Source organism: Microtus pennsylvanicus, chromosome 5 (genome assembly GCF_037038515.1).
Source record: "Microtus pennsylvanicus isolate mMicPen1 chromosome 5, mMicPen1.hap1, whole genome shotgun sequence".
NCBI classification, from domain to species: domain Eukaryota; kingdom Metazoa; phylum Chordata; class Mammalia; order Rodentia; family Cricetidae; genus Microtus; species Microtus pennsylvanicus.
Window position 1 is genome coordinate 99,899,582 of NC_134583.1, and position 24,110 is coordinate 99,923,691.

At 42.3% G+C, this 24,110-nt stretch overlaps 1 protein-coding gene across 1 annotated transcript in view; it reads right to left on the reverse strand.

Annotated features, from left to right (window-relative positions):
• Positions 1–2,465: 2,465 nt before the first annotated feature.
• The window catches only part of Rorb (RAR related orphan receptor B), a 181,962-nt gene continuing 160,317 nt past the window's right edge, over positions 2,466–24,110 (reverse strand). The window contains exons 9-10 of the mRNA XM_075973660.1: positions 23,646–23,758; positions 2,466–9,926 (exon numbers count right to left, since the gene is read on the reverse strand). Of these exons, the coding sequence (XP_075829775.1) occupies positions 9,771–9,926; positions 23,646–23,758 (269 nt within the window). The 3' untranslated portion in view covers positions 2,466–9,770. The remainder of the gene's footprint in view (positions 9,927–23,645; positions 23,759–24,110) is intronic.

The window sequence follows — 24,110 nt, forward strand, 5'->3', positions numbered from 1 at the left end:
TACAAACTGGGCAGTGCCCAACCTACTTACCTGGCCACATCTATTTTTTCTCATAAAAATCCCAGAGTATGGTTCATGAACTCTAGACCGACAGCTATGGAGCCTCCATGGGACTGAACTAGGCCCTTCAGAGGTGGGAGACAATAGTGAAGCTTGGATTATCTGAGGGGCCCCTGGAAGTAGGTACACGATCTATCCCTGGTGCATGAGTTAGCTTGTTGGAGTCCATTCCCTATGGTGGGATGCCATGCTCAGCCTTAATGCAGGGGGCAGGGGCTTGGTGCCTCCCCAACATAATGTGCCAGACTTTGTTGACTCCCCAGCTGAGCCCTTACCCATGGGGAGGTGGGCTGGAGGGAAGGCGGGAGGGGAGGGAGGAGGGGTGGGAGGGAGAACCATGGCTGGAGTGTAAAATGAAATTAGAAAGAAAGAAAAAGAAAGAAAGAAAGAAAGAAAGAAAGAAAGAAAGAAAGAAAGAAAAATCCCAGTGTAGGATCCTGCTTCCATCTCCCCTGGTTTGCTCTCTCTGCCTCCTGATTGGCCCTGTAGCTTCTTTGACTCATCTTTGATGGACCCTTCTTTCTGGGAACTCTGAGTCATAAGTTGCCTTTCCTTTTTTACAATTGAAAATATTTCTTTAAAGACTGTTATATTTATGAGTATTTTACTTGTGTGTGTGTTGATGTACATGTATGCAGTGCCTCAGAGGTCAGAAGTCAGTGGTTCCTGTGGAACTGTAGTTACAGAGTGCTGTGAGCAGCCAGATCAAACCTGGCTTCTCTGAGACATCTCTACAGCTCTGCAAATTTCCTTTTCAATGATGTAACAACCACCCAATCTCTTGACCTTCCTGTTCCTGAATAATAGTGAAACCTATATTTTAAAATGCAAATAGCCACAAAACTATGTTGGTTTAATTCTAGCGGGAGGCAGATACAGACTCTATGAATTTGAGGGCAGCCTGGTCTACATAGTGAGTTCCAGGACAGCCAGGGCTACTCAACCCTGCCTCAACATTTCCTCTCTACCTTACTCTTTCCTCCTGCCACCAAAACAGTAACAGCAAGCAGCAGCAGCAGTAACAACAACAACAAGAAAAAGCTGTGCTTTAAATGCACATAGTATTCACTGAGATGGCATTCATAGTAGGTCCTGTGTTTTGATCTTTGCCACTGGTTGTTCTGATGATCTTCAATAAATAACACTTGTGCTTAAGGGCAGACTAAACTGTGAGAGATGTTTGGGATTACAGACACTGTAGTTTGGGGAATGGCAGGCCAGGACGGAGGTCCTTCCGGTCCCCTTACTGAAGACTGATAGGACAAATGTGAGTTTGCCTGTGCACTTAGTCTGAGTAGTAATAACTAGGAATAAAAATTAGACTAGATGTCCATCAACAGATGAATGGATAATGAAAATGTGGTTCATTTACACAATGTAATGTTATTCAACTGCTAAAAACCAAAATCTTGAAATTCACAGGTAAATGGATGGAGTAGAAAAAAAAAATCATCCTGAATGAGGTATCCCAGACCCAGAAAGACCAATATGGTATGAATTTGCTCATATATGGATGCTAGCTTTTAAGCTTTAGATAGGCATGCTACAATCCCTAAACCATAAAGGTTAGGTCTAGGATAAGGGAATTGGGGGTGATCTCTCAAGTAAGGGGAATTAGAGTACATAGTTAAGGTGAGCCAGGAAGAGACTGGAATGGGAGGATTAACAGAGGGCAGAAAGGGAGGGTCAACTAACACTAAGGGCCATTTGATGGGTCCTAGGGAAACCTACTACAGTAGAAGTTTCTTAAAGTACATACACTTATGAAAGAAATGTAAATGCCATTACCTACTCTCCAGGGTGGTGTCGAGCAAGAGTCAAAGCGTTTCAGGTGTTCTGGAAAGCGCTGGCTTCAGTGGAGCTGCACTACGAACAAAGCAACAGCAGCACAGATCCTGAGACTTGATCAGGAAACTTCATCGTATATGAGGGCTGCTTCATTTATTTCAAACCTGCTGCAGCTTTCAACAGAATATACGAAGGGATTGCTTATGGCTCTGAGGGGGTGGGGGACAGGGCAGGCTTCCTTTTATGCAAATGTTGAGAAGAGAGCACTTACTTTGGAGAGATATTGGTCCTTCTTTAACTGTACGACATAGCTGTGAGGAAGAGCATCTCTTAGAAAAACATTTATCACCTTATGAAGGTCAAGTCGATTGCATTCTAGTACGTTATTCGGTCAAAATGCACTCCAAGTCTTTTCTTCAAAAATCACTCTTCATTTAGGGCAGATATGGGAGACACAGAGTTTCTAGTGGAGCGATAACCCATCAGTCACTCAAGAAAAGACAACTTTGGAAGCTAGAATCTCCAGGATCTTACTCTTAAAGCCCCAGTTATCTGTCCTCTCCACCCACTCCTTCGTGGTTCCCTGTGTGTGTGTGAAGAAAAGCACCAGGAGAGACTTTTATTTTCTTTTTCTTCTTTAATTTGTTCAGCATTGAAGGAGGGAAGGTCATAAACATTGATTGTCATTTACAGGAAACATTCAGAAATCATGTGTGCATTATCTGGGAATGCTAACAGTATTCAACTAATAATTTACAGGACAGAAAATAAAAACGAACCCCATTACATTCTAAAGTAATATAAAACTCTCTTTAGCTGTTAGGGAGTGCTGCATTAATCTATTATATTTATAATTAAAAAAATTCAATGCTTACTTCCTAAATGACTCAGGCTGCAGATTTACTCACATACACAGAAATTAGGGCTTATATATTAAACAAGGAGAGAAAGAGAGAGAGAGGAGAGAGAGAGAGATATCAGAAAATTGTAGTTTTAAAAACTACATATACCACTGGGTTTATTGGTAGTTTGCCTTGCACCCTACAGATTGGTAAGAGTATATGGTAATAGCATAATTCAGCTCCTGAAAAATCAGTGGTTGACTACAGGAGGCGTTGCTCTTTTTTTAAAAAAAGGTATACTTAGCTTTTCAGAATGAATGCTTTTATTTTACATACTTGCGGCAATGCAGCACCTGGGCACTGCCAACAGTGGTGTGCATGCTGAGGAGGAGCAAGCTGGACCTCCCACCCTGCTCCTCCAGGTGCAGCCGTGGAGTAGGCACAGCCACGCCCCAGATAGTCCTTGGCTTCACCTCTGGACTCAGTGGCTCTGCACCGTGGACTGTAGGCTGCAGCTATGGCAGAAGCGTTAAATCTCAGAACACCAGAAGGATAGGAAAATCATTTATCTCAATCCTAAAAGCAGGGAAGCATTGTCAGGGATTTCAAAAATATTGGAAAGTCTCATTTAAATCTAAATATCTTTTTTATTTTATAAATCGATCATCATAAAATACTAGCCTTTTAAAGTCATATTTGGGATGCAGGGAAAACATCAGTTTCACTGGCCCTGCTCTTGCCTATGTTGTTCCCTTCACCACATCACGGGTCTTTCCTACCTCTCAGTCTCTTCCCAACCCCCTCCCCCAGCTTCTTTACAACATTTATTTGGTGGAGGTCAGTTATGGCTTCAGCGAATGAGTGGTCTGACCTCAAGTCATTAATACGAAATAAACACATACAAAAATATTTTGTTCATCAGAAAGCAGGGTTCGTTTTCCTTAAGCTAGTCCATGCAGAGTGGATGTGGACAGAGCCATTGGCCGTGAGGAGAGACGACGTCACTTTGACAACGGTCTCTTTTTTTTAAGCGTCCCTTTCTCATATTTGCCAGTTTAGCTGGAGTTTGCAGGTCTTAGGCCAGTCTTCCATACAGAATTCTTTGGAGCAGTTAATTGATAGCCCTGTCCCTTTCTTAGTTGTATTACGCAAAGAAGCATATACTTAACACCGAAGACCCATCAGGATGCTTAAACCGTTACAACCGTTTTCCATTTAAAAGACTGAGAGGTACACAGCACTCAGGAAGGAAGCAAGTACATATTTTATCTTTGTTGTTTACCCCCCTCTAAAAAATCGTTACAAAGTCTTATGCTTAAACAGAGACATAGAAAAATCAGTGTATTCGCCGTCTCTCAATATTTACAGCAAAAATTGCAGAGACAGCGTACATTGTATTAGACCTCCCACAAGCATATATTAAAAGTAATTACATTTGAAAAAATATTTTTTTTTTTACTTTTCCTCTACATTTCTACAATACATACTCAGTTTTCTGTGGGTTTAGTTTTCATTCTTGGGCGTGTGCTAATGGGATGAAGCAAGTGGTGGTGTGCTCGGGTGTGGGACTTGTGGCTTTCGGACATTCCTCGTGAGCATCTATGAACGGCCGTGCTGGTGACAGGGGGGAGGGTTCACCATTAGCCACAGCCAGGGCATAAGTGAGGTGAGCCTCATGCTGTCAACAGGAGGACAGACAACCTGCATTTCCCCTCGCTGGGCTTACTTAATTCCAGTCATCTTTGTGCTTTAGTTTTGGCTGTGAGAACAACCACTGGCCTGGCCTCTCTGATCCACGGGAGGTTGTGCTTTGGTCATGCAGAAAGCAACGGTTGTTGTGACCAGTTCACCTCGGGGGAGGAATTTCAGCAGCTTAGGGAAAAAAGTGTGCAGACAGACAGTTCCCACCTGCTGTGTAGGGACCTGTGACCTGCACTTTAGAACAAGGGTGGGGGGGAGTGAGGATATTCCCATGATAGAATAAATTGCTCAGAAATGTCTAACTAAAAGACAGCAAGAAAGTGTCACAGATTTGAAGCCATACATTTAAGGACACATGGACAGGCTCGGAAACATGAAAGTTATACATCTGTCTTTCAGGGAAAAAAAATGGACAAGAAATCTGGTTCTCTCGGCTCCTTCACGGCGGAGCTCGTCAGGACACATGGAAGTGTCTTTTGTAAGCCGTCATTCAGCCGATTTGCCTCCATCTTTCGACTGTTATTTTGTTCAAGCCACCTGTTATTATATCTTTGAATAACGATGAGTAAATATTGAAACTAAATTGAGAATGAGAAGGGCAAGATCTCTCCTCTCTCCCTCTGTACTAGCATACTTCCAATGTCGCTCTCTGTCAAATCTGACCTGATTGGTTCTAGCAGAACAGACCTCTAGATCCGACATTTGATATCAACTGGAGGCCCCAAATTGACAGTCTATGAGCCTCTTCTGCTCAGAGATGTGTTTGTTTGGTCTGCACTATGCTCAGAGTCAGCTGTCAGCATTTCTAACCCGAGACAGCTTACATAATTCAGAAGCACGGTCAGCATGCAACCTCGGCTGAATGGTGGCTGTCCTATCCTAGGTAGGACATTTCCTTGCCAGCTTAGTATGACTGCTACACTATTTGCATCCACTCCTTGCCACTCTGGGGGTTTTGAGTTTTCAATTGTTGATTTAAACAGGCAGGTTTAAACCTCTGGTTCTGAGACATGCTTCTCTTGAAAAGAAAAAGCGTTAGCAACCTGTTTCCAAAAGACCCCCTGGCTCCCCACATGAGGCCTTTCTTCTGGCTACACATTTACCAGCAGTTGCAAAGAGAACATCAAATAGTACTTCTTCATCTTGGTGGCATTTCCCTCCTCTTTATAAAGGGACTCTGCAGAGGCTTCCCTCCGAAGTGTACAAGAGCTACCTCTATCATTCAGTGCCTGGCAGAGCCGAGACATCCTTGTCTGAGCCTACTGCCTTTTGTCGTAATTTTAGTTAAAACAGAGAGAGAGAGAGAGAGAGAGAGAGAGAGAGAGAGAGAGAGAGAGAGAGAGAGAGAGCCAGGAAGAATGATTTGGACAGCAGCCAAATATTTCCTGCTTCTGTAATAAAGAGAGACTAAGGATGTGGAACGACACTGACATTACTTGTTTCTGGTGGTTTTGAGAAAAAAAGAAAACAAAAACAAACAAAAGAAAACAAAAACCAAACAAACAAACAAGGAAAACATTTTAGGTTGTCCTTGGGACCTAAGAGTTGTTTTAGAATTGGAACCCCTTATGTGCAGCATTGTGGAGAGCCAGAGAGACCTGGCCATGCATCTTCAAGGCTTTCTCCAAACAGTTTAGCTTGACTGCTGGGATGTAACCTGCTTGATAAGACAATCATGATGTCCTCTGATGCCTCTTGTTAATATCCATTTGGGTACACTCTGGAGTCTCCCAGCTATTGCCAGAGAAATCTAATCACCTAAGACCATAATATTCTCTGCTTTTTACTTAGAGGTCCTTTAGCCCAGAGCCCTGAAGAAAGCATTAAGACAAAGAAAATGCGGAAAATGTGCTTGGAAAGAATATCCTGACCTTCAATGTCTAACCTGGGAATAAAAGAACCCCCAGAAAACCTGACACAAAGACAGACCAAGCCACAGACTGCGTGGCCATCCGTAACTGTCAACCCAGATTCGAAATCTCTGCTTCTCCCTCCAAATTTTGCCTTTCTTTTTACAGAGTCCTGATGCCCTGGAATTGTCACTCACATAGTCTGTCAGCTCTGTCCGTTGACAGTTAGATCCCTGCATTTCTTTTGCTAAGGACTTACACAGGAATTCTGGATTAATTGGGAGAGAAGCGGGACAGCTTGGTTGTTTTGTTCTTTGCTTATTTTAGAGACTGAAACTAATGTCTTGTGTAAAACTTTCAGGCAGGTCCAAAGGAGGGGGGTGGGGCATTCATTTTCTTACGTGAAGCCACTGTGGCTGGTCTGAAGCCTTTTAGAGAGCATCTCTCCCTGGCATGTTCAACTTATGCCACATAGATTTTATTGTCATTTTCCCGTTTATCCCTTTCACATTATCGATGAATTTTATTTCTTTTCTTAATGAAACATCCCTGAGCAGATTCAGTGCAACATCTGCATCAAGCAGTGATTGTCATCCTTGAGGCGTGATGGAGACTACAGACCCTAGTTCCTTCTTCCAGTGTATACCTCATACTAGCACACGGTGAGCCTCAGCCAGGTCTCAGGAGAAGGAACAGCTTGCGGAGACTGTGTGTGGTAAAGAGAGTTTTTCTTACGGAAATTTCATGCAGTCACTGAGATGTTCAAAGGGCAGTGTTTAAAGGCTTTCTTACCATTAAAAACATGACTGGATTCTCTTTTAAGGGAAAAGTTGGCAACCGCAGCCAAAACTGGAGCGCTCTCCTTTAGATGGAAAGTGGGCTGTGCCTGGACTGGTCACCACTGTCTGGTTCTGGTTCAATTCCTAGCTGCTTCCTCTCCCTCTGCTTCAAAGGGTCGTGCTGTCCCAATGAAATGCTCGCACTAGTGGAAATGACACAATTTCAAAACCCGTACCCCCTGAGGCAAATGTGGGGAGCAATCTTTTTCCTACACCGCCCGTGGGGCAAAGGAGGAAAAAATTCGCAGCTACTTCACCAATTGAGGCAACGAAAATCCTCTAAGGTAAACTGGAGGCAACAAATGATTCCCTTTGCAGCCGAGTGGGATTTACAGGCTGACAATGGGAAATACTGAGCCAACAGAACAATGAAAACGAAGTTTGACATGAGTTCAAAGCTCAAAGGGGAACGCCAAGTCGACACAGTAAGCCTTGCCTATCACAAGCCAATCATAAAACATACATTGCATTTGGAAGTGGCTTGGTTTAATTGAGTGCCTTCCATTACCCTGTTTTCCTAGCAATCAGAAAAAGTATCTTTCCATTAGAAGGAAATATGACTCTTGGAATTAATTCTTTATACAAAGAGCTAGCAAGAGTGACATTTACACCAAAAAGAACTGAGTCCCTGTAGCGGCATAATAAGCAGACTACAGCTGTCTTCTCAGAACCAAAGGTAATTTGGTTCAATGTAGTTAAATTAATTGAATATAACAGTGGTTGAAAAAGAGATTCATTATTTTAAAGCCTTTTTGTTTTCCCCCAATGGCTTGGAATTCATCAATCATGAGGTGAGAAAAGCCTCTGTTTTCTAAAAGGAAAGACTAACAGCACTGTTTAGATCATCTGCCAGAGTTCCGAGGCATCGTGGTGGAGATGACTCTCAACCAAGAACTTCAGGAGAATATGAGAGATCTAAAACAAATAAATAAAACAAGCAAAAATCCAAACTTTCTATTAATGGAGATTTACAGAGTAGGTGCATGCGTGCGTGCATGTGTGTGTGTGTGTGTGTACGTGCGTGCGTGTGTGTGTGTGTGTGTGTGTGTGTGTGTCCAGGGAGAACAGGGCATGTTTTTTTAAAGCTAGGGCCTGTGCCACACTTACAGTACATCATAGCTTTTGGTGTCTCATACACAAATGTGTCCCCTAGCTGCTTTTTCGAAAGTCTTAGTTTGGACTAGATCGCACTGAAGGCCTAGGCCTTCCAGGAATTGGAAGAACAAATGGCTTCAAGCCCATGCTTTCTGGTACTTAATTTCATAGATGTGTGGATGAAGAAACTGTAGAGGTCACCCTTTCATTCTGTTCTTTTAAGTGGCTAAGAACTAACCAGTGTAGACAGAGGAGGTCTTTTAAATCTGTGTAGGAAAGGATTTTGGCTTTGGGATATATCAGTCTCATAGACAAAACATTATTTCTCTAATCTTTTGAACTTTTGCTCTATTTTTATTAGATAGCATTTTGAAGTTGAAAAAATTGGAGGCCCCAGGCTCTAGACTGTGTTCTCCTTTCTATTAGCATGTTTTCTAATAAATTAAAATGAGTATGAATCTAATGAAAACTTCTTTACCTTGCATGTTCTATTTCTTTCTGTTCTTTGGGAGAAGATGGCTAGACAGTATTTACACAAAATGACACTGGGACCTTGTTTTACACTACTAGTCTGATATTTCTGAAAACACTGATGGTGGTCATAATCTACAGACTGATTTTTTTCTTTTTGTTAAAGAAATAATAAGCATCAAAGTTGAGTTTCACAATTTTAAATCCAAATCCAAAGTGTGTGTGTGTGGGGGGAGAATCTCAGTATTTTATATTCTGTATAATAAGAAATATTATTGTCTGGTTTACAGACCGATTTGTGAAACAGGAAAATGACTTCAAATCCTATTGCACCCAAAACCCTATGTGCCATCTTGACAGGGCTTTGAAGTCATTGACAGAAACGGAGCTTTTGGAAAGCAGTTATATGCTACACCAATTCCTTTGTAGACTTGCTTCCGAATGGGTACTATCCTGTTGTTATGTGTGGATGAAAACTCTGGCTGGGAAAAAAAAAACAACAAAACCTTGATTGTCTGACATAAAAGTAACACATAACAGAAAGTAAATCACATGAGAGCCTGACCAGACCTCCATTGCTAGCGGGCATGGCATTTGAAACCACAGTGCATGAATACGTAATAGTCATATATAATACTCTTACATATTATATATTCATTACATACATGCACAGTACTTTCCAAGACAGTTACAGATTTCCACATGCATCAACTATCTAAAAACATAGAAGTAGGTAAATCCTAGTAAGTGGAATTTTCTTAAATTATATTTGAACAATCAGCAGGAAAAGTAGTCATGTGAAGGACGGCTCTGTTCTTGTATATATCTACAATAAAATTCTATAAACAGTTGTCTCCAAAACATACCCGAATAAAATTAAAAAAGATAACACCCAGTGTCCTATATTTGTATATTTATGATCATTTCAAAAACAAACAAACGAACAAAAGAGCCCCACTCAGGTGCATATTTACATTCTTCAAACTGTAGCGGTGAAAAATAATTCTATTAAGTGCAGGACATTCCTAATGTTGCAGTAGTGACATTTTTCTTAAGTCTCCATGAACACATTGCTTTTGTCTTAACGGCGATGCATTCCGTGACTCTGAGAGTTCTCAGCCCCTTCATTTGCAGACCGCGGCACAGTCAGGATTAAAGAGCTCCTTGTACAATGGAGGAAACAGTGTATTCACTATGTCTGGATGAGATTGCTTAAATACCTGCAGCTTCTCCCCATGCAAGTTGCAGACTGCTGTGATAGTTGGTATCTTGGCTATTAACTGCAGAACACAGAGACAAAGGGAGACAAAGAGGGAAGCTCGTTAGTGGACTGTCTTGTGAATTAGTGGCTTTCGGGGGACCCGGATAAAGGTAAATGGCTCTGGAAAAAAAGATGTGCAGAAAGAAAGAAGGCTCACTTTCAGCTTCCCTTGAAAAGAAAACAAAAACATTCCTCATCCCATGGTCTGAAGAAAGAAAAAAAAAGAGAAAGCAAGCAAGCAAGGAAGGAGGGCTAAAGCCCCCTGGTTCATTGTTCTGAAATAAAATATGCACAGGATGTCTTCTTGTTTAGTAAGTGTGAGTGGGTGCTGAGCAGACAAGCTGTCTGAATAGGAACCCTGCTTCCCAACAGTCAAGGACAGCATGACAGTGAGATCTGAGGCACTTTCTGGCTCAGTCTTTTCACTTGTAAAATGGGCTTCTTAGTCCTGTCTTTCTCTTTGAGTTATGTGGACTGAGTAAGGAAATTGATTTGAAAGTGTTCAGAAATCTGCAGGTACGAAATGCAATTGTTAACTAATAGTATTATCATCTGTCCTTTCCTGCAGACGGCTGGGCCACGCATATTGTATTTCTAAGCTTTGAAGAATGATCATATTAGGACACCACTATGAGGGGATGACACAGAGGCAGAGGAGGCTGTTGGAGGGAGGGAGGGGACCAGCAGGAAGGGGGCAGGGAAAACACAGAGGGCAGTGGGCACACATACGGTGAAGTACGTGGTGCGCATACATGAAGGTGTCATAATGGAGTTTATTATTTTGTACACTAATTAAAAAAATCTGTTTGAGGTCTTATGATTATTAGCAATACTTGGAAATCAAACTCACTAGAGCTACCTGTACCTCCCTAATTGCTTTTCGCTCTGATGCAGAAAATGAGATTATGTTTACTCAAGAAAGTCTGAGAGGTCCTGGCTTTGAACACCTTCACAAACAAGTGGAGGACTAGCCTATAATCACCAGGCTTTGATTAAGTCTCCTCTCCCTTCCCCTTGCTCCTCTTCCTTCTTTTCTTGTGCTAAAGATGGAACCAGACCCTTGGGCATGCCAGGCAGGTACTCTACCATGGAGCAATATCTACAGTCAGCATGTATATGTACATGTGTATGTGTATATAAAATCATTATATTAAATAAAATCATAATGATCCCCACTGTGCTACAGGCTATAAAGCTCTTAGGAGATGAACATTTCTGACTTTACACATGCTTACACCCATCCTTTAGTATCAAGTTGGCTTAAGCATACCCTCCCATGACAGTATTCCCGTCAGGATGGAGATAAACTCCCCTAGGGGAACACTCTTATTAAAGGTAAGTGTGGTAGCTCACCCAGCTGTTTGAAGATGGACTGCAAAGTGACAATGATAAAACACAGTTAAACAAACCCATGTGATGACCTGGCCGGCTCCCCGTGTCCCTCTCCCAGCAATAAGAATACTTTTCAACCTTTGAAGTAGAGCAGCAAACAAAATCAGAAATTTCCCCTCTTCCACTAACTTCCCTTTTAAGCACTAATTATTCCGTACCGGTGCACTAAGAAAGGAGAAGCCGGCTTTAGGAGCAGAACTGCTGACACACTAAAGGCATCTAGACAACATCTTTATAACGTGAGGCTTCAAACATCCAGAGATGTTTGAGGCTTCTGGCTCTGCAACCTCGCCGTCTCTGCTGCTGTCTGAAGAAAGGCTAAGGCACGAAAACAGGTGGAATCTTTGTTGTCGATGTCAGACTTCAGACTGAGAATCAAGGCTGTATCTTCAACAGTATGAAGTACCTTCCTTTCCTTCAGGATAATTTACAACAGTTAACTGCATGTTTACTTTATAGCGAGGCTTCCCTAGACGCTGAATGCACAAAAACGGTTAGCGATTAGTAGCCCATCGTGGACTTGTTAAGACAACTGGAGATTAAGTTACCATAGTAATTAACAGGGAGAGAAAACTGTGGTCAGAGCGATGGGTGGTAGATACGCGGATGTCCTAATTTCTTGTAACAAACCCTTGCTAAGAACGTGACAGCAAATCTGAGCAGGAAAGGAAAAATGAGAACTGTGCAGGCACTCGGGCAGGGAAAACGAACGTGCCCAGGGCTGGGGCAAAGATGCTGGGCATGTAGTGTGCCGAAAGCAACTTAGGCTTTACTGAGGCAGTGGGTGAGCATGAATTTGGGGTTGATGGTGATGGACAGATGTGCACAGCCAGAACATGGCAGCTCTTATGGTCCATGTCACAGTCTTTGGCTTTAAACATAAGCGAAGATGACCAGAAGACCATTCTGAAAGACTCACTTTGAGTCTGGGGTAGAAAAGTGTCTTTTGTATATTTTTATATGTAAACAGTTTATAAGTGTCCACTTAACTGGGGCCCTTATTGAAGCTTTCTTAACCAGCCGCTGCACGCACACAGAAGGAAACGGCAACAATTTAGAAACACTCCTTGCACATTACCGGGCTCCCTGAAATAGCTATTGAATGCGGAGAAACTCTGAAAGCCTTCTATAATCATCTACTGTTGAACTGATGATCGGCAGTGCTGCCGAAACTTCCAGATGCAACTGTGAAATGAGTGCCAATCTTTAGTGTGATAAGCATCGCTGGAGTGCTTCTTCAAAGTGCAGATCACCGGGACCCTCTCCCAGGGATTCAGTTGCAGTATGTCAGATTCCATGCTTGAAGTAAACATCCCTTGTGAACACTCATGTCATGAGCTGGTGGAATAGGCGCCGAGAAACAGTGCCTTGGAGGCTCAGATTTTGTGGGGGGAAGAAAAAAAAACTTTAAAAATTGACAAGTAAATTCTGTATTCTCTCTGATTCGGTCCTATTCCCTGAGTGTCAAGTGGGTACTTTCAGGTGCCAAAGACATTTTCATGTTTGCAGGGGGAAGACTATATTTGCTCCTTCTACTATATGGGGAGGGACAAGTTGAGGTCCTTGGTGACATACAGGCTTTACATGGAGAGGATAATGGATGCAGGGCTTTGGAATCAGGTTGTCTGTGCTGAGATCCTAGCACACTTCCACTTCACACTTATGCAATCTTGGCCCAGTTGCTTAATTCAGCATCCTCATTAGCCTGATGTTGTGTTAGGGGTTTCTATCCCTACAATAAAACATCATGATCAAACGCATCTTGGGGAGGAAAGGGTTTATCTCAGCTTACAGCTTATTAAGTTCATCACCGAGGGAACACAGGTCAGGGACTCGGGGCAGAAACCTGGGGGCAGGAACCGAAACCGAAGCCACAGAAGCGTGCTGGTTACCGGTTTGCTGGCTCCGCCTACTTTCTTATACCATCCAGGACCACCCACCCCATGCCAGATTGGCTCACCCACGTCAGTCATCAATCAAGAAAATGTTCCACAGGCTTGATCATAGGCCAAGCTGGTGGGGACATTTTCTCAATTGAGGTTCCCTCTTCCAAAATGACTCTAGTCTGTGTCAAGCTGACATCAAAACTAGCCCACACAGATGGTGACTATAACATTTCTTGCTTCAGAGGGAGGCTGGGAGGATTTAACGAGTCAATACACGTGGTTTTATAGTGCTGCCTGCCGCCAGCTGACGACACAGATGATGGCTATTGTATTAGCTTCTTTCTAGCCATTGCAAGCAAAATTCCAGAGAGCAACGTCTTGTGTAGGATTCTTATCTTGGGTCACAGTTTCAGAAGCGTCAGTTCGTCATGGCACTGAGGGCGTGGGAGAGAGGGAATTTTGTCAAGTCAGGCAGCTAGCAGAGTGTGTGTGTGTGTGTGGGGGGGGCAGGTATTACAATGCCGCTGGCTTTATTTTATTTTGACCTTGGCTCCTGGGTTCTTTATTTTTTTTGCAGGTTCCCTGTGATGGTTCAAATGAGAATGCCCCCCCCCCCCCAAAACCTCAGATATTTGAATGCTTAGTCACTTGTTTTGGTAGGTAGGGCTGTTTTGGGAAGGATTAGGAGGTGTGGTCTTGTTGGAAAAGGCGTGTCACTGGGGGTGGCCTTTCTGGCTTCAAAAGCCCATGCTGAGTCCAGTCTTATTCTCTGCCCCCAACTTTAGGATACGGCTGTAAACCCTCAGCGACTGCTCCAGAGCTATGCCTGCCGTTCTGCTGCCAAACTGACTCCCTGCTGTGATGGCCATGGGCTCAGCCTCTGAAACTATAAGCAAGCCCCTGTTGAATGCTTTCTTTTATAAGTTGCCTTGGCTGCGGTGTCTCTTAATAGCAATCGAAAAGTGACTAGGACATTCGCAGCGCATTCAGGATGAATATTTCTCCCTCAGGTAGTCCTCTCTAGAAGTGCCCTCCCAGGTACACAGCGGTGATGCCTAATCCAGTCAAGTAGACACTGAAAGTTAAGCTGTGGTGCTCCCAGTTCAACATATCTCTTCCTCCAAGGGGTGAAAGGGGTAAGGTCACGCTCTTCAGTCTTAGCATGTGAGCAGCAGAGACCCAATTTAGTCAATAGCTAAGCACCAAAGTCTAAGTCTGAGCACATTGCATGTTATTTCCTGGGAAAATTAGCTGTTTGCTTTTATTGGAACGAGTGTGCAAAATCATGACTATTTTTCATTTTTTTTTGTTTTTTTTTGCTCATTAACTGATTATAGAAGATCCCAGTGCTATGGTTCTTCCGGTCTTTGCCACTTCTGTTATAAAGGGATCATAAGGAAAATTAAAAGCATAGAGTAGGACTTGACTCTTGATGGCTTCTCATTTGACTAGAGAGAGGAAACTGTATGTCTGGTTTTAGAAAGTGAATATCAACTCGTTGCCTCTTTCTGCAAAAAATTGGCAGAGCCTGGCTCATATTCAGTTCTGTCTCCTGTATGGGGTTTAAATCCATTTTCTGCTGTTCGTCTGCAGACTGGGCTGACTAGCCAACAAGCACTGTCAGCAAATAACCCAGAGAAAGCTAGAGAGCTTTATCAGATGCTATGGTCTCAGCAGCGGCTGGCGGAGACGTCCCATCAACTGTGGGCATGGGGTGCTGGTGTGGTATCACAACTCTGCAGGCACGGTAGGCCAGGAGGCCATGCAGAGACGGTGATAGGCAGTTGGCAGCGCCCGGAAGGGCCCGGTGGAGGAAGCAGCAGGCAGGCACTTATTGCTCATTAATATTATGTACTGCAGCTGGGGACCCCCGTTTCAAAGGGCGCTCAGAGCAGCCTCAGCAGCAGTCAATGGTTCAACAACTTTTGAAACAGCTGGGGAGGTGATGCAGAAGCACTCGGAGTTGGAGGGGGTAGTCAGTTTGAAGCCATCGTGAAATTCCTTCACATCCCAATAATCCTCTTCGCAGAACTAGACAGAAGATCTATAAAAGGGCCTCCCACATCCCGTTCTGATAAGAAGGAAGCTGTGGCTTCTGTCTATGGCGGTGTACAAGAAGAGAAGGCAGCTATCCGAGAAGAGATAACAATCCTACGCTTCTCTCCAGAGAGTGGTTTTGTGAGAGAATTCACATTTTTTAAAAGTGGTCCATTTGATGTTGGGAAAATGGGACAAGCAGAGGGTAAAACTAGCTGTCAGGATGTTGTCTCTTCTGACACAGGATACCAGGAATGGTTCGATCAAAGTAGTAGAGGGAGAGGCTGAACACATCCATCTCACCTGTCCAGGTCCACATTTCTTTTTTGATTTTGTGGAACCAGACCTAGGCATTTGGACTGAAATAATATTGAGCTTGAGATTCCTTTCCATGTCATAAACCTCTTCCCTTCCTCTCCTCTGCCCATTCTTGAAATCATGTGATACATCTTCTTTCCACCTGGCCTTTGGGGGGTGACATTAGAAGTGGGCATTTGTCTCACTAGGACTGGGATTTAGAATCAGACTTTAGCCCAAGGTACTTTCTTTCTTTCTTTTTTTTCTTATTTATTTATTTATTAAAGATTTCTGCCTCCTCCCCGCCTTTATTTATTAAAGATTTCTGCCTCCTCCCCGCCACCGCCTCCCATTTCCCTCCCCCTCCCCTATCAAGTCCCCCTCCCTCGTCAGCCCGAAGGGCAATTAGGGTTCCCTGCCCTGTGGGAAGTCCAAGGACCACCCACTTCCATCCAAGGTACTTTCTAAATGTAGCCAAAACTACAAGTCACTTCAGATACTCAGTGTATGTCCCCATAAGGACCAGGAACCAAAGCACGCGCGCACTTAGAGAGAGAGAGAGATAAAGAGAGAAAGAGAAACACACAGAGACAGGCACACATAGAGAGAAATAAAATAGATACCTCAAGATGGCTAAGCGTGGGGTGGAAAATCTTAAGGTCTCTCAATCCCATTATCTTCATGAGTGTAAACTTGTTTTTTTAAACTTTAGATTCTGTCATACCTTTCTACTGCTTCATCTCAACTCATTTTATTTTTTAGTACAGTTAAACTCGACTCATGTTACTTGTAACTAAAGAACTCCAATGGATACACCACCCTGCAACTTGAGGAGTAAAAAGTAATCTACCGAACTCTTCTGTTTTACAGATAGATACTTAATCTGACGACCAGTGCCTGGAATTCTGTGGTGCTGGCCTTACAGAATTTACCAGTCCATTGTAAGCAACTACAATAGACTGCCAAAGTCTGGTATCTTCCAGGAGTTCCTGAAAGAAACTGCCAAGGCAGTGTTCGCTATGTTCTCCTGGCTCCTGAACTCATAACAAATGCAGGCTGAAGGGGCAAACTATCCCAGGAGAGAACTGTGTTCCGTGAATAATGATTTGAAATTTAAAACTTGTGGACTCTGTTAAGGTGTTTTATATAATTCTGCCTGTTCTTGCATTATTCTACTATGTATTTACAGCTGTGTAGAAGCCTGAGGGGAGCTTCAGGAATGCCCCAGATGTGGTTACACAGGTATGTTACATTGTGATATTATTCACTGAGCGATATAAGACATTTGAAAAAAATATAAAGACATTTAAAGCTGCAGAACAAATTCCTTGCCACATAGAAAAGACTGAGGACACAAGCCACAACTTCTGGGCAGGGCTGTCTTATTTTCTGGTAGTACTGACTGTTGATTTCAGATGAGCTTGACCCCTATTATCTAGTTAATCAACTAGGAAGTCTCAGACATACACTAAAATTACATGTGTGGAAAGGATACACACAAGGCCTCAACATCCTGTTATTAGCCAGAGGAGTGTCTGTTTCTGAGCCCATGGAATATGCAGGGAAAGACAGCAGGAAAGGCTTTCTGGTTTCCCTGGCTTCTTCAGTATTTTCTGCATGGACTCTAGGGGCCAAATGCTTGTTTCTTCTATGTTCATTTCACAATGGCCTTGTTGATACCGGGTCCTCATGAGAGGATACATCAGCACTTAGCTGAGAGTGATCAGGAATGATAGAAGCAAGGCTTCAAACATCAACATGTAAAATAGGGTTAAGATTTCTTTCTATCTTTTAAGCTTTTCTCTAGTAACTTATATTCTTATAATAGAAAGATGAGGTCCTTATGTTCAAGAAATGGTTTTCTTATCTTATACTAGAAATAGACAAAGGAATTAAGAAGCTACTGAGTCTGTTAGCAATATCTTTCCCAAGCTCAACCTAATGCAGGACTCCTGGAAAGGTGGAAGCCTTTGAAGGGGGGTGTCTCTGAGTTAATCAAACATTTAGAAGTGGGAACCCACAAATTAATTGCTTAGCTGCTGGTAGTGGCTTAGATTGAAATTCTCACTCTCTTGTTCACACACTGGTCTACTCTGGGTGAGGTACAGGATTGCTTGAGTTTTCAGTTTCTTCTTTCATAAAGTAGGATAATAAGAGTATAACTTTGAAAACTCAGAGTCAGCCTATCTGGATCTCTCAGTGCAGCGTTGCACACAACAAAAATCCCAGTCATTCTGAACTATTCATTGCCTTGGCCAGTCATGTGATTTTTGTCATTCTTTGTTTTTTTATTGTAATCAGAGTGGTGCTTTGTTTCATGCTTCGCATCAAATGACATATCTCATATACACAGATATTGCACATGCTATCTGTAATGAACACTTGTGAAGTAAGCAATACCACTATGACTTAGGAACCCTCTTTACACGTGAGAATTTCTTCCGCAGTGTAAAGTATTGGTTGTGATAGTGTAAGACTATGCGACACTGCCTCCTGCAAAGTTAGGGCTTTGTACCGTAGTGTCTCACCCAGGTAAGAAATTATGTTCAGACACAGAGAAGGGAAGGAGAAGCTGGGTCTTAGGTGGAGAGAAGACTCCCTTATGTCTGAACTTCATCATCTAAATCAGCAGTGTCCAATAGAAACAGAAGAGAGAATTTGATGCTCTTGTGTTGCTTACTACAACTTAGGATAAGAATACAACTCCAGGCATTTCTATTTGCAAAATTTCTAGGAAAAATAAATATATAACTAAGGATATGTCATGACTTTAATAACCTAGGAGACAGAAAGAAGGGACCGAATTGGGAAGGCCTATGTCAGATGCGCCTCTAGTTGTTGGCCAGACTCAGAGACCTCTTTAGGGGAAGATTGAGAAATGGACTTAAAGGCATGAATGCAGGAGACACCCAGTTCTAAGCTTTGTCCTTGACTGTATATATACATGCTCTACATTGGATTGGTACATCCTTCTTCTCTGCCTCTGCTCCTATGGTCGGAGCAACAAGAAGGGAGGATTTAGTGATTTATGATGAAGGAGGACAGGCCAGAGGTGTGAAATGACAGCAGTCGTCACAGTTCCAAATTTGTTACTGATCTTGCATCTGCTCAGCAGGTCCTGCCATCCTCAATTCGACCCTGGACCTCAAAGATCCTCACCTAGGAAACAAACCTCCCCTAATGAGTCAGGGCAATGCCTGATGCATCGGGAGCAGAAACTGCCCTGGAGAGCCGATGGAGAGGCTGACCTCCGGATACATGTACCATCAACACTGAACGCTGTAAGCTTTGGTCTCCAAGATCACTCCAAGCAACATAGTACCAGTTTGAATCAGCAAGAAGGGGCAAAATCGTCTTCTTCTGTTCCCCATTACAATGGAAAACATCCAAGGAGTCCTTAAAATAACCACACAGGACTGAGCCATGGAGGGCAAAGAGAACGTCTGTAAGAACCTTTGTTTTTTTCCTTTTGGACATCAAAGGATGTTATACTGAAGAGAACTTAAAGACCAGGCAGTCCATCCTACTCGTTTCCCAGACAAGAAAAGTGAAGCCCAGAAACAGATGGGCTGCCTCCTCTAGTCATATGGGGCTTAAAAATATATATGTCTATTTATTTTTTCATGAGCTTTCATGAAAGTGACCAGTGTTATCTCATTTCCTGGCTTCTCAAATTCAGGATCCTGCCCAATCTAACTATTATTTATAGTGTGGATAAACCTTCTACTTCCCTACCTCCGTACTGGCCCATCACATGGAACCCCTTCTCCGCTTTCCCCACCATCCACTTCAACTTTGTGGAAAGTTTCCACCCTTTGAGGATGATTCCAAACATTAATATTTATATAGGTATTTCCCTATTGAAGTAAAATTCCTCCTATCAACACCAATCCTATCCTTTATAAAACAATAGCTTACATAAAGGTAAATACTTTGAAGAACTACATGGAATGATTGAAAATGATGTAACTTAGTCCTTGAAATACCCCCCCAAGACACTGGTGACACTTTCAGCCTGTTATACAGTGAGTTTGAAACCTGTGTTTGGGGGTTCTCAGCTAGCACAGATCTAAAGCTGTGATAATTTAGTAAAAATATGGTGCATATTAATACACTTCTGAGGAGAGGAAAATCTAATCTCTAACTTTTTCTCTTAAACATCCTTCTAAATGGAAAAAGAAACCAATGAAGCTTCCTCGTTAATGGATATTGAACCCTTAAATTTTCAAATCCTCACTACATTGAAGTTAGGCTCAAAGTATAAAGCACTGCTGCCTAAGCCTTAATTTCAAGGTAGGTTGAAGTATGTTGTAGTCTGTTCTTTCAGGGTGAAGTCCAACAACTGTATGGACACTGTGTCTTTATCCTGTTATCATCTATGCTTATTCAGGATTAAACAGGCAAGTGGTATGAGCATTTTCTTCTCTTCAAATTCTAACGGAGGCTGACTGGTGTCCCATACCATCCTATGAAGATTTAGCCTAAGCCTCTGCCCTTGAATACATCATTTATGCTTTGCATGACTTCTCTCAGACAAAGCTTTAAATGTTTCCATGGGTTATATGAATATTAAATGTTGGGAACAACCATTTTTATTTAAGAAGTGACCATGAGGGAATAGGAAAGTTCCTGAAAAGATGGAAAAATTTATAGCACTGTGGAGTGGTTTTCACTTGGGCTTAACAAAAATTTTTTTCTTTGGGAGAGTTCTGTTGGAGGCGTTGGTTTTTCTTGGATATTAAATGTTTCCCAAAGGTGCATATATTAAATGTTTGTTCAAAAAGCCTGTGGTAGTGTTGGGAGGTGGTGAGACCTTTAATAAAAATAGCATAGAGAAAGGAAGTTAGCTAACTGGGGACATGGCTTTCTGGGGGATCTTGGGAGTCTTCTCCTTTCTTGACTTGTTCTTTGCATCTGGCCACCTTGAGGTGAACAACTTCGCTCCACCATGTGTGCCTGCGATGGTGTTCTATCTCTCCAAGGGCCACAAAATTACAGGGAATTACATGGATTGACACCTCTTAAACCATGGGCCGAAATGAAATGTCCTTCTTATAAGTTGCCTGTCGGTCGTTTTGTCATACCACAGCAAGCTGACTTACACACTGTCCTAAACACTGATAGCACCTGTGTCCTCTAAATGTTAAGGCAAGAAGAAACCATATGGGTTCACTCTTGCTCCCTGGCACTTGACAATGGATCTGAAACTCAAATGAAGTTATATATCTGAACCCAAGGGGACAAATAAGAATCTATCCTTCATTGTGTTTTGGTCTTTCCACATTAGCAAGCAACATCTCGTTAATATGACAGCTATTGTAAAGAGTGGTCCAAACAAGAACCCAGCATTTAACCATGAGCTCCGGGAGTTAATGCTTCATCATCCAGCTCCAGAGAGTGATGCAGAAGAAATAATCCTCTCCTAGAGTTTTCCCAGGATTCAGTCTTCTAAAATTATCTCTTTATTAAAAAGAATAGAATTGTGTATTTTCTTTCGCTAAAGCTGAAGAAAGCAGGTTTAAGCTGATCTATAGAATCGATGTTGCAATTGTTTTCTTGCCATCAAGTATATTACACTTGTCAATTTCTGTCTGTTTTCTAAAGTTTCCAATAGTTCAAATCATGACCAGAAGGTCAGGATGTGGAATCTAGAGGAAGCATATAAGTACAAACATTTCACCTTTCTAGAGAAGCAATATGCTTACTTTTATAACAGATCTGTAGAGAAGCATTAAAATTTAATCCTTTTTGCATTGCTGTTGAGAGCAGGATTTTTAGGCAAATAGACAACATTCTCAAGAAGAACAGCAAGAACTTTTGTTTAACTCTGTTTTCTTTAAGACCTTAACTTTAGAAGGTAAACTTTTGAGGTATCCAAAACACAAGCAGGAAAGTTTCTGAAGAGATGAGAGAGGATAACAGGTAGCGGAGACATAGTCAATGGACGTTATGTATTTGTATGAAAATGTCCTTGTGAAACCTAGTACCATGTACCATGAATGATACACCAAGACAAAAGGAAACATCCTCTCCATTAATTTGCTGGATAGACTTATACCTACGAGCTAGTAAGTAATTACAGACTAATATTCAGATATTCATTTTGCTGCCCCCAGAGAGGCTAACAGTAGGTTCAAGCTTTACTCTTGACTGGATAAAACCTGAGGTACGGAGAGCAAGTAACTGGCCCTTAGGAAAAGTTGTGTTGAAGGGAACTATCATTGTAGAGTGCTGTGGAAATGTTCTTCCTGGCGATGTGTTAATTTTAACAAACTTTATCATAATGAAGAAGCATATTTAACTCATGGAGGGTTTTTTTTTTATAGCAGTTCTCAGTAAGTGCAAAATAAAATCTGATGAAGTCTCCAAATAGTCTTTTCCCTCCCCCTTTGTAAAATAAAGAACTCCAAGGGCAGAGTGGGAAGGCTTAATGATAAAAATATAAAGAGTAGGATTCCTATTATCTTTAACCAAGAATAAGTTAAATTTGCCAGTTTCTTTCCTTCTGAAGAGTTTAGTTAAGGAAACAGAGATACGTTAAAATTTAAAAAAAATATTGTTCTTCTAAGAAATTCTAGTACTTGAGAAACTAATTTAAGATTTAAAATGATGCTGAATGTCAATCACTGACAATTACTTTACTTTGGAAAACAACTTTTCTCAATACTTCTCTGTTGTGTAAGTTTCCTTGGAGTTTGAAATATTCCATTTTGCAGGGAAGTGCCTTAAGCCAGAGGAAGGTATACAACTCGATAGCTCTAAGAAGTCCCTGAAACTGACCAGATTCACTAGGCCCCTTCCTGCCAGTGTAAGCAATAAAAGCTGAGCATCCCTTTGGGACTGGCTGAGTTAAGGTGCAAAGACTTTCAGAGAGCGAGGCTATAAAAGAAGACTCAGAGACCAGACCACCTGCCTGGGAGAAGCAGAAACTAGCCACACTGCCCGGAAGACATTTAGGCTAGAGTCACTTGGGAAAGACATTGTCGACTCTGTTGAGCCTGCCTGCAGGCTGTGCAGTGGGCTCCAGCTTCCCTGGGTTTTGTGAGCTGCTAAGGTCGGCCTGGATAATGCAGTTGTTTTTTGAGTCCTTTTTCCTTCTGTAAGTAACCCCTCACTCATATTCCTGTAAGTAACCCCGTACTTACAGGAATCACCACACTGGACCTTGGTAGTATCTGTGATCTGTTGTGGGTTTTCTGTCTGAGGTGTGTAGACATATGTGTTGTGTTTCCCCAGGAAAAGTTGTTAACACATATCACCTTAAAGATGACCATGCTTAATTAAGCCAAATCAAGGAATGGGTGTCATGTGGCTGTTTGCATTCACCCCGCATGCCCACATGTTGAAATAACCCCAGTTATTCTAGACATATATGAAGAGATTAGAGTGGAAGGAAAATTAAGAGGTCATGGGGCCACCCTTAATTTCCACCCTGAACAGGACAGCTGTTTGGATGTTTCTGAGAAGTCAGCACACAGTGTCTAGCAGAACCTGACAGAGGCACACTATTTCTTGTGGCAACCCACTCCTGTGTTCAGAAAATCACACACTGCATTTGATGCTTCTCTCTAATTTTGAACAAACATCTCGGTGATCTTACTTGGCCCAGACCTGACTCATGATGGTGCAGCCTACTCTTTTCTCACCGATGAACTGGAAGGCTTGTCTCCCTGCTTCAAGTGTCTGATCCTTGGATGACACTCATACACCTGTGGGTTTTTTTTTTTTGTTTTGTCTCCCTGGGTCTTGGGCTCTCACCTGTCCATATCGTCTTTCTCCAGGAAAGGTATTCTCCGCAGCCAGGCATGGTACTATACAACTGTATCCTTAGCATTGGGAAACTGAGGCAGGAAGTGTGTGTGTGTGTGTGTGTGTGTGTGGTGGGGGGTGGTCATGAGTTCAAGGTCAACCTGAGGGACATAGCCACGCCCTGCCTAGCAACCAACCAACCAAAACCCAAAACAACTCCTCAAGCAAATAAACTCTTTTCTCGGTGTCTCCGAATTGACTCATCTCCCTTTGGAAAAGTATGTGTTTGTACTCATGCGGCCCTACACTGGTGAGGAATTCTCCTTGCTCATGTAGGGCTCTTTTGGGGATAGCAGGCCTGTAACCTGCGGACTTACCTTTGCCAGGGTCTCGTCATCCAGGTGATTCTTCTGAATCACATGTTGAAGTGCAAAATAGATTTTTTCCTGAAGCTTCTGGACCTTTCTTGGTTCTATCAGCCAGGCTCGGTCTGACAAGGAGAAAAGCCAAAGAATAAAAAGAGGGAACACACGCTTTGCTTCATTTCCCTTACATGTATGAACACTGAAATTTGGACCCATCTTAACTTAGTTAAGTTGCTTTTGAAGATATGTAATTATTTATATAAAACATAAATATCTTATAAACACTGCCAGGAAGCCAGCTACACAGGGAAGCCATTGGGTTCAAAGAAAGGCCCTCTTTGCCTAGTGTTGGTGACTGTTTCAACGTTTTGTCCTTTCCAGGCAGGTGCTTAGATTTTCTTTCAAAGCAGAAATAGCTGATTTGAAACCATATAGAAACACTGTTAGTAATCACAATCCTCTTCCTTAGCTTGAGTT